Source organism: Tupaia chinensis, unplaced genomic scaffold (assembly GCF_000334495.1).
Source record: "Tupaia chinensis unplaced genomic scaffold, TupChi_1.0 Scaffold000070_1, whole genome shotgun sequence".
Classification (NCBI taxonomy): domain Eukaryota; kingdom Metazoa; phylum Chordata; class Mammalia; order Scandentia; family Tupaiidae; genus Tupaia; species Tupaia belangeri.
The window spans coordinates 6,075,100-6,092,586 of NW_006159530.1; the positions used below are offsets into that span (position 1 = coordinate 6,075,100).

The 17,487-nt window shown below is 43.0% G+C and overlaps 1 protein-coding gene across 1 annotated transcript in view; it reads left to right on the forward strand.

The window, feature by feature from the left end:
- The first annotated feature begins 816 nt into the window (after positions 1-816).
- The window catches only part of LOC102492761 (dimethylaniline monooxygenase [N-oxide-forming] 5), a 26,622-nt gene continuing 9,951 nt past the window's right edge, over positions 817-17,487 (forward strand). The window contains exons 1-6 of the mRNA XM_006142269.1: positions 817-951; positions 4,825-5,013; positions 6,196-6,358; positions 8,441-8,583; positions 9,380-9,579; positions 14,124-14,473. Of these exons, the coding sequence (XP_006142331.1) occupies positions 817-951; positions 4,825-5,013; positions 6,196-6,358; positions 8,441-8,583; positions 9,380-9,579; positions 14,124-14,473 (1,180 nt within the window). The remainder of the gene's footprint in view (positions 952-4,824; positions 5,014-6,195; positions 6,359-8,440; positions 8,584-9,379; positions 9,580-14,123; positions 14,474-17,487) is intronic.

Below are 17,487 nucleotides of genomic sequence, written 5' to 3' on the forward strand. Positions count from 1 at the left end.
TCCTGCTGAGACGTCTTCAGTGAGCCCTTTGCTGCCCATGTCACCTAAAATAATTCCCTCCCGTCTGGCTTTCTCGGCCGTGCGTGTTCTCATCCCACTTACTACATGTCTACGCCTTTGTCCAGTCTTCCCTGCTCCTCTAGGGTCTTTTTAAGGAACCGTATCTGATTTGTCCAGGGCTCTACCTGTCCTTGCTGAAGGGAGTCTGGCACATGAGGCGTGTATTAAATGAACGAATAGCAGAATGTTCACCTCCAGGACGGCGGCAGCTGCACTGCCTTCTAGGGACACTGGGAGCCCGCTCTGCTCGTTGAGTGGTGCTTCCGGGATGAGAGGTGCTGTCGGGTTTCTTACCCCGCTCCCTCTTTAAGCTCTATCGTGAGGCTAAAGTAGGGATGTTCTGGCCTAAACTGTGCAAAACTATCCAACATGAGTGTTTCAAAGAGCAGGCAGGAGTGGCAGAAGGTGTTACAAGTCCACTTAGACAAAGTCTGTGTGTGGAGAGGTTTCTCAGGGGCTGTGTGTGGCAAGTGCAGAGAAGGATGATAAAAGAAATACAAATGAAGTTGCATGCCCAGGAACATTTTGGGAGTCCAAACAATATAATTTATACGTGGAAACAAAAAATCATCAAGTGAGGTAGGATTTTCTGTCACTGTAAGAGCCTTCAAAAGGCATGACGGCTTTGACCAAGACAGTCCTTAAATGCATTAACCAGCAATTTCAGGGAAGAAAACCGAATACTCCCAGATGATAGAGAATAAACATGGCCGTACAGATCGGGTTTGATCTTAGTGTCTCCTGATTCCAGAAACAATGCCAGGGAAAAGGATCGCAGTGATTGGTGCTGGGGTCAGCGGGCTGGGAGCCATCAAGAGCTGCCTGGAAGAGGGGCTGGAGCCCATCTGCTTTGAAGGGAGCAATGACATTGGAGGGCTGTGGAGATACGAGGTGAGTCTGGACGGTCTCAGCTCCCACGTGTGGACATGTTTCTCCCACAAACGGGAAGCAGGGATGCGAGGCCTGCAACACAAATACAGTACCAGCGTAACAATGATAATAATAATTGTAATATTTATCTATTAATTGAGATTTATAGAGAAAGAAAGATACCGGTGACAGAGTCTCACCACACCTATCCTCTCCACGGCCTCCCAGACAGCTGGAATCACGGGTGTGAATACGTTCAAATTGACCCAGGATTTGACCCAGGCCTCCCATGTGGCTCCATGTGGCATGCTGATTTGCTAAGCTCTCCAACAGTTCTCTGGCTTTCCATGTCTTTCATTCTCTGTATACCCAGTTCCCTGAATTATATCTCCTGTTTCACACTGAGTATAGTTTCCAGGTTCCCAGTTCACCCCGACCAATACAGAAACATCTCCAGGAAAGCGTGTCGAACTCCTCCGTGACGTCCGAACACCGTAATCCGCATATCATTATTTCCTGCCACTTGGCATGAAATTGTTGCTCTCCATGTACCGTTTTTAAGGTATTTATGTGACTTATTTAGTCCTCACAGCACCTCAGGCAAGGACTTCTTTTTTTTTTTTTTTTTGGAGAGGTTTTTGCTATAGGGCGCATGCGCTCGCCAGTCAGACAGAGAGAGACATAGAGACAGAAAGCGAGAAATCGCCCCCCAGGGGGATGGTCACGCTGCAATCCCTTCTCCTCCATTCTCCTCTCGGCATCTTGGGCATGCACGCACACGTGCCCGGCGTGAGTTCTAAGCCACCGGGTCCGGGACGCGAACCGTGGTCGACTATGTGGGAGTCCAGCGACATAGCCATTACGCTAACTGCTGGTTCCCCAGGCAAGGACTTCCTTATAGCTGAAGAAATAGACTTGGAAAAATGATTTAGCATCAGGCTCCTTTTCCAAGTCATGCAGTAATGATATGTCTCCTGGACCACATCAAGTACCGCACCACATCATCTGATTTCTTTAGGGATACTCCTATTTTAAGCTGTCACGTATAAAAAGTGCTGGTCATCTTTTCAGAGGCTCAACTCCTTTGCAAAACACTTGTGCCAGGGCCAGCAGGTGGCATGGTGGTTCAGGTGCTGGACTCCCCCATGGCCAACCACCTCGAACCTGGTCAGCTTGCTTTCTTGCTTTCGCTCTCTCTCTCTGGTGAGCACACATGCCCTCTAGCAAATAATAATCATAATAATGCATAAAATTAAATAATTTTTAACAAAATAACACTTGCCCCTAGCTTCTGTGATTTCTCTCTTTTGCTCCCAGCTTTTCCTTCTCAATATTATCCCACTTGATCTCTTAAGGTAGTTGGTTGTGACTTTATTCTCCATCTTTTTTTTTATCAAGAAGAGTACTTTTGGGAACCAGCAGTTAGCGTAATGGCTATGTCGCTGGACTCCCACGTAGTCGACCGTGGTTCACATCCCAGACCCGGTGGCTTAAAACTCACACCGGGCACATGTGCATGCGTGCCCAAGATCCCGAGAGGAGAATGGAGGAGAAGGGATTGCGGCGTGGCCATCCCCCCTGGGGGGTGATTTCTCGCTTTCTATCTCTCTGTCTCTCTCTGTCTGTTTGGCGAGCACACGCGCCCTATAGCAAAAACCTCTCAAAAAAAAAAAAAGAGTACTTTTGAATCTGAGTGTAACAATATAATGGCTTTTATTGACCACGATGCTCTTTACATAGAAGAAAACACGTGCTTTGATCTGTTCTTAAGCTGGTATAAGGGTTTAGCAGAAATTAGACTCCAAAATCTGTGGTTTTAAGTTTAGAATATTTAAATACACACATTACTGACCCTTTACTTCACTAATACTACACACAAGATACAGAAAAATATGGGAACCAGCAGTTAGCGTAATGGCTATGTCGCTGGACTCCCACGTAGTCGACCGTGGTTCACATCCCAGACCCAGTGGCTTAAAACTCACACCGGGCACATGTGCATGCGTGCCCAAGATCCCGAGAGGAGAATGGAAGAGAAGGGATTGCAGCGTGACCATCCCCTCTGGGGGGTGATTTCTCGCTTTCTGTCTCTATGTCTCTCTGTCTGTCTGGCGAGCGCACGCACCCTATAGCAAAAAAAAAAGATACAGAAAAATATTAAGACCCCCCCAAAATCATGTTTTATGTGTATATATATTAAAATAATGTGTTTGGGTTTTTAATAAAACTTTTTAGGTAAAAATAGCACATTTTCAATGGTGGTGTGTTTTTCTTTCACCTTAATTATTTAGATAGCTAGTCTTTTTTTTTTTTAAGCGAGATTTTTGCTATAAGATATTTGAGCTTGCCAGAGTGATGGAGAGACAGAAAGCAAGAAAGTCGTGATGTATTTTTCTGTTTTTCTGTGCAAAAATGTTCCATGAGACTTTCCCCACAACCCAGTATGTCATGTGGACTCCTACTGTAACTTGGAAAATGAAGATAACGTGTTTAACAGGATTGAGTTAGGTAATGTGTGTGAAAAAACCTAAAACTACCAAGCACTGTAAAGTGCTGAACCACTATGCACCTATTTGTATGTGTACAGATAAATAGATAATATATAGGGAGAGATCCTGAAAGATCGAGAGGCTGAGAACAGAAAGGTAGACATTACAAGATTTAAAGTGGTGATCACAAACGATATGTCTTACTATAACTTTCCATAAGATTCTAATAAGTATGCTCCCTTATAGTTAGAAAAACCAATTAAAAGGGAAGGAAGGGGAGCCCCTAGCCTGGTGATTAAGGCAGCTGGATCCCCCATGGCCAACCTGGACCTGCTGACTTGCAAAGCATGCCAGGAACATGCACATGCATGCTCCAAATTCTGAAAGTAGCGAGAAACGCAGAAGGAACTGAAGCGTGACCGTTCCCCATGGAGGAAGGGGAGACTCACTTTCTCTCTTGCTCACTCTCTGACAAGCAAACACAAGAGGCGGATGTGAATGCCAGATGTGGTGTGTGTGGAGGAGAGGGGCCTGGGGAAGAACATTTGGAGGAGGGATACGGAGACAGCATTGTTGAGACAGGGAGGTAGTGTCGTTATATTTTGATCAACTCGACCGGGGAGAAATGTTCATATATTGAAATGATCACCTTGTAAGCTAAATAATGTGATTGAATGTATTAAAAAAAATGTAAATTAAAAAAAAGTGGCGAAGAACATATGGCCTAGTGGTTAAGGGGTCTGGATCCCCCATGGCAAATTATGCTATTCTCTTCCGGCCTCAGGCTTGACAAGCATCCCAGGCAAGTGTGCATGTGTGCCCATGATCCTGACAGGTCGAGAAAGGGAGAAGGGACTGCAGTATGACCATACCCCACTGGAGAGTGCTTTCCAACACTCTCTCTTTCTCTGTCTCTCTCTCTCTGGCTAGCACACGTACCTTCTGTCAATGTGTTTTTTCTTTTTAATGAAGTTTAACATAATTATGATCCCTGTCTTTTTCTATCAGCCTCTACAAATAATCCAGGCCTTCTTGGAATTTCCTTTTTCCATGACATTCCGGCCTGGTCTCTCAGTTCAGAACTCAAAGGCCCATCAATCTCTGTGGGCAGAGAGATGCCCGTATCCTCCTCTGCTTGTTTTGTGCTCTACATTTTATGTTTGCTCCACTACGCTTTTCATTTCAAATTCTCTTGATCTTCTCTTCATAGCCTTTTGTTCACTTCCCAACAATTTTTTCTTTTTAATGTTTTAAAGCTATCTACCACAAGGTATTTTATCTCTTAGTGAAGATAAGAGAAAATCAACTTTCATTGAAAGAATTCAGGCCAGGAGCCTGGTAATACAAAGAGATTTATTTGTACACTGTTACTCTTCTGAGAGGCGGTGTTTTCCTCTCTTGGTAGGAGAAGGCTGAAGGCAGCAGGCCAAGTATCTACAAATCTGCCACCAGCAACACGTCAAAGGAGATGACGGCCTACAGTGACTTCCCTTTCCCTGACCACCTTCCCAACTACTTGCACAACTCCAAAATCATGGAGTACCTCAGGATGTACGTCCAACACTTTCACCTTATGAAGCACATCCGGTTTCTGGTGAGTGGGTGGAGACCTCGCTCTGGTGCAGGTGGTCTCCTCTTAGTAGAGTGGAGAGGCAGGGCCAGAGTGCAGGAGCAAGGTGTCCAGTCTCTGGGTGGTTTAACACTATGGGCTTCACCGTATAGGAAAGCTCTTCAAAAAGCTTATGGGAAAACCATGCATGAACTAAAAAGAAGACCTTTGCACCAAAATAAATTTGTACTTTAATTCCATTTTTCCACAAACTCTTTGAAGTCCCCTCATACCATACCAAGTGATGATAGCAAGGGTATGTCTCCAAACTTCCTTTAAGAAAAAAAGTGTAGTAGAGTTGCTAAAGCACCATGGACAGTTAGTGTAGACTCCTCACTGACTACAGCCAGAATCCCAGGTGGAATAAACCAAACAATGGCTTTATTTAAAGAGGCATTGGGCAAGAAATATTTTTTTAAAAGTTTATTTAGTTATATTTTCCTTTTTTAATACTTATTGTAATTTCTGACTCACGTATAATCATTATATATCTTTGTGGGGAATAGTGTAATTTTTCAAAGCATGTATGCACAATGAAATAATCAAATCAATGATGTAAACTTCAAACAGTTTATGGGAAAACTTCGTGAATTTTGAAAAATAATTTGGGACCAAAATAAACTCATACTTTATCTCCAGCATTTATTAGCATATTATGCTATTCATATGTGAAATACACTCTATTAGTGTCTTGTGTGGAAATATGTATTAATCACTAACATTCTTTACTATGGGTTGTCAGAAGAGTCATGATGCATTTTTGCATAGAAAAACACATCATGACTGTTCTAGTGATTCAATATAACCTATTCTACTTGTTTACAAATAGATATATAATTACATGAAAGAGAGAAAATTCCCAACAGGCTCCACATGACACGATCCAGCCCCATCTCAGCCAGCCCAGATCATCAGTGTGTGTGTGCTCACTCCACGCAGAGGTCCCACAACATGAACCTGAGAGTTTCCCAAGTGGGTCCAGCATCAGGGAGCATGGTATTACTGCCATGCCATCAACTGGCCCAGAAGGGGAAATAAGTTCTGAACTAACTACTTTATGAAATTCTGAAGAGTAGGACAGGCAACCTCATTCATTAAGGCCAAGAGTTCTTGGAAAGGAGGGCAACTGGGAAGAGTGGCACGGCTCTGAGTTTGTGTTGTTCCCAGTCAAAGGTATGCAGTGTGAGGAAGCGCTCTGACTTTTCCTGCACGGGACAGTGGGATGTGGTGGTTGAGGCTGAAGGGAAGCAGGAATCCTACATCTTTGATGGGATTATGGTGTGCAGTGGCCTCTATTCCGATCCGTTCTTACCACTCGAGAACTTTCCAGGTATGTCATACGAATGCTAAGGCCCTCTTCTCGTGAAGTCTTGTTTTTGCTTCTATTGTTCTGAAAAGTATTTAGAACTTAAAATCACCTTATTTTCACAGTAAATATTACCTTTTATGATTATAAAGTAATATATTATCTTTGAAATTTCGTTCAAACAATATATTGTATTATAAAACTGAAAATAAAAATTACTAATATCCCATCACCACTACTTCTGGGCTATTTTAAGAGTAAAGTCTTAAAATTTTTGCCACCATTGGAAATTTGTTTTGTGTCTGTAATAGTTTGGAATAAGACCAAAGCTATGAAAAAGTCTTAAGACTTAGCATTATTTCTGAATGTGTGTGTATATACACCACGCAACAAATATCAACAACTGTGAGTCACTGTGCATCTTAAAATAGATTGCAATTGGGATGGGATGAGATGGGATTGGAGACACTCAAAGAAAAGAGGTAAACTTGTTTTTCAAAAATGTTTTATGTCATAGGAGCATTTCAAGGGATCCTTATGCCATTCCTATGCAATAGGCAAAATGATTTCCACTTGGCAAGAGGTAAACTTGTTTTTCAAAAATGTTTTATGTCATAGGCACATTTCAAGAGACCTTATGCCATTCCTCTGCAATAGGCAAAATGATTTCCACTTGGTACATTAGGTTTGTAGCTACTAGTAAAAGAGCTGAGATTCATGCCTAGGGTTTGTATGGCTTTCACACTGACTCTCAGGTGAAGGGCTCATTTTGAAATAGAACAGAAACCCTTGTTTTTCAAAAATGTTTTATGTCATAGGCACATTTCAAGAGACCTTATGCCATTCCTCTGCAATAGGCAAAATGATTTCCACTTGGTACATTAGGTTTGTAGCTACTAGTAAAAGAGCTGAGATTCATGCCTAGGGTTTGTATGGCTTTCACACTGACTCTCAGGTGAAGGGCTCATTTTGAAATAGAACAGAAACCTCTACTGGGGAAAAGAAAACAGGAGAAGGATGGCTGACAGTCATTTTCAGGAGCTGAGAAACTCACCTAGGATCTTTGCTCTTTCAAACAAATAACAAAAAGAGTTATCTTCAAGGAATAAGAGGGATCTGAGTGGACAGGAAGTCATTACAGTAGCTACAACATGGTAATTGATTGGTGGGGTAGCCCAGCCACAAACAACAGAACTCGGTGAAGATAGAGTCTGGGAACAACCAGATCCATCCCAGAAGTTTGCAAGGTGAAGATCCAAGACTAGCCTACAGCTTCAAGGAATAAGAGGGATCTGAGTGGACAGGAAGTCATTACAGTAGCTACAACATGGTAATTGATTGGTGGGGTAGCCCAGTCACAAGCCTACAGGAGAAAGCTTATGCTTTAGAGCAGATTTCGTGGGCAAAAAAGGAGCTCAGCAGGGATGGAATCTCAATAAGGACTGAATAGCTCTGCCCCGTATCACACACACACACCCTACAGAAAATTTAAAATAAAATAGGAACGTCACAAAATCAGCTTCTATGGCTTTGTCATGGAAGATTTCTCTTTAATTTAGAGTGAATTTTCTTGGGAAAAATAAGAATTCCTTACCTCTTCCAAGCTTTGGATCTTGTGGATGATTTTAGAGCGTATGTTCCCCTAATAGAGTGATAGCGCTAACAGGAAGGTATCCTGGGCCCAGGGACAAGAGGAATTAGGGATGAGGGCTTGGTCAGGAAAACAAGACAAAGGAAACCAGGTTCGAAGCAGTAACTGTAAATAATAGGGTGACAGATGAAGAAGGCGTATTACTTCACTAAGAGTGGAGCTCCGCTCTGAAGGCTTGGTAGGATACAGATAAGTAAAAATGAGATGCCCAAATTTCTCAGAAATCTAGAGGTCTGATTGGCATGGAACTTACAGTCTAGAACACAACCACAGGATGTGTTCCACCTGACGTGGCTGGGTGGCCATGTCCTTGAAGCTGGCCTCCGCAGGCAGCAGGTGAGATGCTAGGGCAGGCTGTCCCAGGAGCGCAGTGATAAGTGTCAGGATATTCCAGCAGTTAAATAAACAAAACAAAATAAGGACCAAGGCCTCAGCCGTTCTCCTCTTGCCCACAGGGATCAAGAGGTTCAAAGGTCAATACATCCACAGCCAGGAATACAAGAGTCCAGAGAAATTTCGGGAGAAGAAAATCGTGGTGGTCGGTATCGGAAATTCTGGAGCTGATTTGGCGGTTGAGCTCAGTCATGTAGCCGCACAGGTTTGGCTCTGCCCATTCTCCACCTTCGAGTGCGAGGGCAGCTGACGCCGAGACGTCAGCACAGGATGAAGTGTGCGGTGTGACCCGCGCTGCTCAGTCCTGTGCATCTCCTCTTCACGTCTGGTCTCTTGGTAGACATTTTGGTCATCTATTACAAAGGAAAAAACAAGACTGGAATAAAAGTGATGACTAAATTGCTAACATTTACTAAAAGTGGAGGTTTCCTTGGCTCAGCCAAGAGTTTCACGTTTAAATGGACCAAGAGACCATTTTTAAGATTTTGCTTAGTTTTTAATTGACATGACATTTGACCTCTCACAGCGCTGACCCCTTTCCTAATTGGTTTGTACAGACATGATTAGCAGTGTTCTGGGTACTGTGATGCTGTCATTAGCAAATGGATGGGATCTTAGGTGTCAGTTCGCTGGTTTCTAGTCTTCTTACATCATTTTGTTTGTCTGGAATTTGGACCTTAAGAGACTACAAGCAGAGGACAGTGCTTTCGAGAAAGTTCAAAGGGCTAGTGCATGATCTTCAGAGGGAGGCTGGGGTGGGTCTCTGGAGCTCTCAGCACCAGGTCACGTGTATCGGTGTGAGTGCGAGAGTCTGGGTGTCACTCTGTCAGTCTACCTGAATTTGAGAAGAGAGGAATGCTTTAGGCTAAAAAGTCAAGTGATTTCTTATCCACTTCTCCTTCTGTGCCAAATAAGAGATCTTGAAAGGCTGACAAGAGCTTCCTTTGAAAGGAAATACATTGTGTGGTGGTCATTCTTCATATATTTGCATTCTCTCTTAGGTGTTTCTCAGCACAAGACGGGGTGCATGGATTTGGAACCGGGTCTGGGACTATGGGATGCCCATGGACACAGTCCTCTTCACTCGTTTTAACTCTGTGTTCAACAAAATTTACCCAGCGTTCTTAATCAACCGGTGGGCAGAGAATAAATTAAATGCTCGATTTAACCATGAAGTTTATGGTTTGCAACCCCAACACAGGTATGTTCTACAATTTATTTATGGTTTTTTTTATTTTTATTTTTATTTTTTTTGGAGAGATTTTCACTGTAGGGCGCGTGCGCTCGCCAGACAGACAGAGAGAGACATAGAGACAGAAAGCAAGAAATCACCCCCCAGGGGGGATGGTCACACCGCAATCCCTTCTCCTCCATTCTCCTCTCGGGATCTTGGGCACACATGCACACACGCCTGGCGTGAGTTTTAAGCCACTGGGTTCGGGACGCAAACCGCAGTCGACTACGTGGGAGTCCAGCAACATAGCCATTACGCTAACTGCTGGTTCCCTACAATTTTTAAAAAATAATTTGACTTCTACCTTTTGGGGCGAGCAGGACAGACTTGGGACTTAGAGCTGGTTTAGAGTCCTTGTTCAGCACCTTGAAAATAGACTCAACTATCTTAGGAGGATGTTAATCCTTGTCTCTTCTCTTGCTTCTTTGGGTCATTCTACTCACTTACCTTAGAGGAATGAAATCAAGTTTCGGGAAGATGGTAGGAGCTTTATCTGTCCTGCCCTTCAGACTCAGACAACTGTTCACTTCTTTAGAACCCACAGCCTTCATGGGATAGACCAGCAAGAGATGGTGTATTATGTCATAAAAGTCAACTCCAGTTTTTCCCAGGACAAAAGGAAAATTGGGAATCTGTTAATAGAAAGCAATAAGAGGAGAGATTCTGGAGAGGGGAAATCCTTTGAAATGCAACTTACAATTTCTTTACTGTGCATAGAACTCTGGGACCACAGCTGTGATTCGGAGCCCAGCTTCACCGTTTACTGACTGTGTGCTATTGGCGAGTGTACTTAACTCGTGCTTCATTGTCCTTACATAAGATGGGGATAATGTTAGTGCCAAAGCAGAGGGCTGTTTGGAATATTTTTTAATTATTTATTTTATTTTATTTATCATTGTTGTTTTAAAATTTTGATGTGGGGCACATGTGCTTATCAGAGAGAGACAAACAGAGAGAGAGAAGGAAAATGAGAAAACAAGCCTCCAGGTCCAGAACTTGAACTGAGATCAGCCATGTGGGAGTCCAGTGCCCTAACCATCATACCACCTGGTGGTCCCCTGTCGGGAGTATTAAATAAGAAAATAAATGCATAGCTTATACTGGTATCTGACATACAGTCAATGCTCAACAATTTGCATTGTTTTATATTGTCAGTTTTCCAACTCTTTTAAAGCATATCCATGGCATTTTATTTAAAGAGGTAACAGTGATAACATGAAAGGGCCAATGCTATTAAAAGAAGGATTCACATTTCTTTTCTGTTTCCCAAGAAATTCCAAAAAAAGTGTAGGGCCATGTGGGGAGTGCCAGGTCTGGCCAGAAAGAAGCAGGACAAGGTAGAGAGGGAGGAAACTCAATAGGAAGAAGAGGAAATAGGAAGGAGAAAGTACCAAAAAGGTCAAGTGTCAAATTTTATTGGAGCACCTCGTGTGTACTTACTGTATATGTGAGTTAAAATGAGCCGATCTGCTTCCATGCCCCAACACTCAAGGCAGTTAAGGCTCATCAGGAGGTGTGCTGTGAACAAGAAAAGATCATCCAGCTTGCGTACAAAGGCGTTCTTGTCTGCCTCGGAGATGTAGTGTTCTTTTTCAAATGCCAAGCCTCAAAAAAAAAAAAAAAATGCATTCTGGAGCCAGAACAATCTTCTGAGAGGGACAATGAAAGCGATGAAGGAAGACTGAAGGTCCCCCATGAAGACACAGTAAAAGCCTGCACATCTAATGAGGAAGAGGGAGAGGAAGGTGGAGTTCACCAAATGCTGTGTAAGAGCCAACAGGAAATACCCCTGGAGCTCTAAGAAGCAAAATTTGGGACAAATGTAAACATTCGATGGTTAATATAAATAGAGGTGATAGAATAAAGCCTTGCTTCAAAATGTTAGGAAAGAAAAAATAAGAAAACTTTTCCCTTTAGTGAATATTTACTCAAGTATTATATATGGAATATAAGTATATTTCAGTTAAAAATACTTCATTAGGGGGCCAGCAGGTGGCATAGTGGTTAAGGTGTTGGACTCCTACATGGCTAACTGTGGCTTGAGTCCCCAACCTGGCAGCTTGACTTTCTTACTTTTCCTCTCTCTTTAGTGTGTGTACATGCCCTATAGAAAACGTTAAAATAATAATAATAAAGTTAAATAAATAATTATTTAAAAATACTTCATTAAAACTATAAATTCATTTTGTCGTTGTGGGAGAAAAGATTAGATAGATAGATAGATAGATAGATAGATAGATAGATAGATATAGATAGATAGACAGACAGATAGATACCAGCAGATAGCACAATGGATATGTCACTGGACTCCCATGTAGTTGACGGTAGCTCAAGTTCTGGACCCAGTGGCTTGAAACTCATACCAGGTACATGTGCGTGCATGGCCTCAAGAGAAGAATGGAGGAGAAGGGATTGCTGTGTGGCCATCCCCCACAGGGGGGTAGGATTTCTCACCTTCTGTCTCGTTGTATCTCTCTGTCTCTCTGGTTAATGCATGTACCCTATAGAAAAAATTTCTCTCTGAAAAAAAAGATAGGTAGATATCATACATATATATGATATATGATATATATATAACTATATGTGTATATATGTATATATACACACACTTCACAAAAAAATGTTTGTGCTACTGTGAGAGTTAGCATAATGGGCAGTTTGACAGAAAGTGTGGTAAAATATCAGTGGCTCTGCCATCGCCAGCCCTGGCTTACCAAATGCCTGGTGCTTTATTAATGCATTAGATCTCCACGTAACCTGTAGGAGTGATGCATTCTCTCTCTTTTTGGTGTCGGTAAGTGCAGTCTACCTGTCTGTTGGGAGTATAAATGGAGAAACACATAAAATTGCCTATCTATACAAACTAGATAAAGTCAATCAATATTTTTTGAGTTCCTGCTGTGGTCAAGTAGGGTTCTGGGTACTGGGAAGGAATGCTGGCTGTGCCCGATGGTATCCTAGCTCTCGCTGGGCCCCCTTTCTAATAGGAGAGAAGCCGATGAGTCAATATATAATGTCAGAACACGAGCGAGTGCATGCCGTGTAGGAACGCAAGCAGGCTTGGGAATAGGGAGAGACCGGGAGCTGCCTCACAGATGGAGTGGCTCCATTCGAATAGGGATCTGTAACAAGTGTCTGGGGGACCCCTGTAGAGAGAGAATAACCCCTATAGGAGAGAATACCATTTCAGGCAGAAAAAACACCAAGTTCAAAGACAAGAGTAAGCATGATTTGTTCAAGGAAGATCAACGGGTCAGGTGTAGCTGGAGAACTTGGGAAGGGAGGCAGAAGAAAATGAGTTCAGAAAGACGGGATGGGTAAGTCACCTAGAACTTTGCAGGACGAGAACACGAGGATGGGTAAGTCACCTAGAACTTTGCAGGACCAGAGCATGGTGGTGACTTCATTTCTTATTTTTCAGTGAAATATTAATAGAAAACCGTTGAGTAGCATTTCCATGTTTTCAAAGGACCACTGAAGCTGCTGGATGAAGGGGAAATTGTATGGGGGTGAGGGTAGGAGCAGGATGTGTTAGTGGTAGATATTCTGGTAAGGTTTATGAACATGCCATGTAGGTTCTCAAAATAAAATGAAAATCAGGTCCAGCTGGTGCCGCAGTGGTAAAATGCTATGCTCTGCAAGGCATTCTCATATGGGAGGGTTCATGGTTCGAGTCCGAAGAACTCCTTGAGTAAATAGAGCACACAGTGCCCGTGATCCTGGGCTGGCTGAAAGCTAGGGGTGGATCCTGGCATCAAGATCCTTTTGGGGGCTCTCTCTCTCTCTCCCCTTTTCTCGCCTCCCTCTTTTTCTCTCTTCTCATAGAGGAAATAATTTATAAATTAATTAACTAAATGAAATCAGAATGTGATCCGAGGTTTGTTTCTGTTCCAATACGAACACCTTGGTGATTTTTTCAAACTTTTTTCTTTTTAAAGAGAGATTTTTGCCTTAAGGCACAAACACTTGCTGGAGAGATAGAAACAGAAAGAGAGAAATCACCCCCCAGGGACGATGGCCACACCACAGTCCCTTCCCTTCTCCTCTCGGGATTTTGTTGGACATGCCTGGCATGAGTTTAAGCCACTGGGTCCAAGACTTGAATCACAGTTGACTATATGGGAGTCCAGTGATGTAACCATTATGCCATCTGCTCGTCCCGAAATTTTTTCAAACTTTCAAAAAAATTATTTTCAAGAAGTTAGGTACCATATATCATTAAAATATGCTATTTATCACTTTTCAAAAATCTTTTTGCAAATAGCAGGCATTAATAAATATTATTAGCTTTCTGATAAACACAAAATATTTATTTGGTTAAAGTTCAGGAAGAGCACTGAGGAAAACCAATCTTTTGGGAAACAGAAATGTAATTCTTCTATTAAGCCTTTTCTTAGCTCAGCTCCTTTCCAACTTACACGCAAAGTGATGTCCAGTGATTAAATGCATAAAATGAAACATACTTTTAGAAGCGTTATAAGCTTTTCCAGACTTTCATTTTCATTCTTTAGATTTCTGAGCCACCAAGCTACTATCAGTGATGACCTGCCCAACCACATAATTTCTGGACAAGTTCTGATGAAGCCGAACGTGAGGGAGTTCACTGAGACGTCGGCCATCTTTGAAGACGGCACAGAAGAGGACATCGACATTATCATCTTTGCCACTGGATATACTTTCTGTTTTCCTTTTTTGGAAAATGATCCCACAGTTCTGGACAACCAGCGTTCTATGTTTAAATTTGTGTTCCCCCCGCAGCTGGAGAAGCCGACACTAGCGTTTATTGGCATCCTCCAGCCAGTGGGAGCCACTATTCCCACGTCGGAAATGCAGAGCCGGTGGGCGGCCCGCATATTCAAGGGTACGTGCTGACCTGCTGACCCTGTGCGTGTTTAGAAAAAGTCGCCATCCAGTGGTGCGATGTCAGAGGCATTGGAAGGTTCTGCTGAGGCAAAATCTCTCTGCAGTTACCTTTCACGGTGTCTGAAATTCTGTCACTTCTGAGATCTGTTACTTCATTTATTTCATCTTTAGGATTCCTATATGAAAATTTAAAATACAACTACCTCAAAACTACGACCTTAAGCTACTGGGCCATCAGAAAAGCCATGACATATTTTTGCATAGAAAAACTACATCATGACTTTTCCGACAACCCAGTATTATCAAAGGACAACTCACTGGCAAATAATTCTCTTTTTTGGGGGGAGGGGGTGGGGAGAGGAGAGATTTTTGCTATAGGGCACATGCGCTTACCAGGGAGACAGAAAGCAAGAAATCACCCTTTGGGGGCTGGTCACACCACAATCCCTTCTCCATTCTCCTCTCGGGATTTTGGGGCATGCACACGCGCCTGGCATGAGATTTAAGTCGCCGGATCTGGAACTCGAACTGCAGTTGATGACGTGGGAGTCCAGCCACGTAACTGTTACACCATCTACTGGTCCCAGCAATAATTCTGCAGAGCTCTGCAAGGGTGCGTTAGTATAGTGACAGTCAGAGAGAGCTCACCCTCAGGCAGGAGTCTGTCTACCCTACTCGCTGCTTCACCTTCCATGGTTCTAGTTACCTGCCGTCAGCCAGGGTCGGGAAAGAGGTGAGAACAGAGAGAGAGAGACAGAGAGGGAGACAGAGAGAGAGGGGGACCACCTTCATGTAACTTTTACCATCCGATACGGTTATAATTGTTCTATTTTATCATTGGTTACTGTTACTATAATCTCCAACTGTGCCTGATCCATGGCTTGTACTTAATCACGGAAAATCACAGTCTATGTAGGGGTCAGTGCTGTCCGTGGTTCCAGTCATCATCCCATGGAGGTTTCGGGACACGTCCCTCCTGGTTTTACAAATGAGGACACTGCAAAGGGCAAGTACCCTGTCACTGTCATGTGGCCAGTGGTTTCAAAGCCAGGTTGACTTGCTCATGGAGCCTTGCCCTTTATTGTGCTGTGGCACGGCTCCGGTGGCCCTGTGACCCCAGCATGTTCACCCACATCCTCATTACATTTTGAATGGATGCTTGAGAGATAGGCAAAAAATATTCTCCCTTTCATTTGGGGATAGTCCAGAATGACCCTAGCAACACTGGCAAATAGTTTACCTGTTACTTCCCATCAATACTAGCCTATTGGGACCAGCAGATAGTAATAGCTAAGTTACTGAACTCCCACAGAGTCGACCACGGTTCGAATCCTGGACCCGGTGGCTTAAACTCACGCTGGGCGCATGTGCATGCGTGCCCACGATCCCAGGAGGAGAAAGGATTGCGGCATGGCCATCCTCCCTGGGGGGTGATTTCTCACTTTCTATCTCTCTATCTCTCCCTGTCTTTCTGGCGACACACATGCCCTATAGCAAAAACCTCTCCAAAAAAAAAAAAAAATGCTAGCCTATCTCCTTTGCAGGGAGGTAAGAATTAACAATTAACTTTGACTTTGTTTTTAAATTTTTAATTGAGCAGTAACAGTTGTACATGTTTGGGGGTAGAGTGATTTTCCAGTACATGAATACAACTGTAATGATAAACTCAGTAGTTGGCGTAGCCATCATCTCAAACGTTCATCGTTACTTTGGGTTGGGAACATGCAAAATCCTCTCCTCTGGCTATTTTGAAATATTCAGTAAATTATTACTAACTATGATTAACCTATGGAAGCACTTTGACTTTTGTAGGCATTCAATAAATATTGACTAAGTGGAGGTTAGCCATTGTTGTAATTATTTATTATTATTTATTGTATCATTAATTCTAAGGTTGAGAATGAATTGGTAGCAACACATTCAAAACCTACTTTTATGAAATGAATCACATTGTAATAATTCTGCTCATTTGTCTCCTTTAAAGAATTTCCCATTTTTTCCCATAACATTCTGTTTCTCAAAACATAGAATTCACCCATTTTAGGAAGGAAGGGCAGTTGTAGAAGGGTGATTTTCATGAGATGAAATATAAAATTAGAGGGGCCAGCAGATGGTGTAATGGTTACATCATTGGACTCCCACATAGCTAACCATGGTTCAAGTCCCAGACCCGGAGGTTTGAAACTCATGTCGGGCATGTGTGTGTGTGTGTGTGTGTGTGTGTGTGTGTGTGTTTGTGTGCCCCAAATCCCAAGAGGAGACTGGAGGAGAAGGGATTGCAGAATGGCCATCCCTCTGGGGAGTGATCTCTCATTTTCTGTTTCTATGTCTCTCTCTGTCTCTCTGGCAAACACGCACACCCTGTAGCAAAAAGTCTGTCTTACAAAAAAGAGGAAGAAATAGAAGAGTAGGAATAAATATCTATCCAAAGAAAATAATTAGAAGACACTGAGACATTATCAGTAGCTACATCTGTATTTGTGAAGTAAGTCGGAGCATCAGTAAACAAGTATAACTCACTATTTAAGAGAGCCAGAGTGAATATTTGGGCAATGAGATTACAAACACACTAAGTTGTACTTATCAGTTGAGCAAGACTCTTTCCAGTTCATCCTTCACAGACTTTCAAGTCTTTTCATCAGGATTTGAACTCATCAGGCATGATAAGGGCACATGCTTGTGTCTGCTAAAACAATGAGCGCAGGGAACTCCAGAACAACTCCTGGATCCATCTTCTGCCGTCCGGTGCCACCTCATTCATGATGTTCTCCGCCAAACTGATCCTTGGGGCATCCATTCCTCCCTGAGACCACATCTTCTCAATAAGAAAGCCTTATTCGGGGCCCAAGTGGTGGTGCAGTGATGATGTAACGAACTCACATGGGAAGGTGCCAAGTTCACATCCTAGGACCTCCCTAGGCGTGCCAGGCACACTCGTCTGTGATCCAGGCTGGCGGAGCCTAGGGCTAGATCACGTTATAAAGATGCTGTTGAGGTGCATGTCTCTTCCTT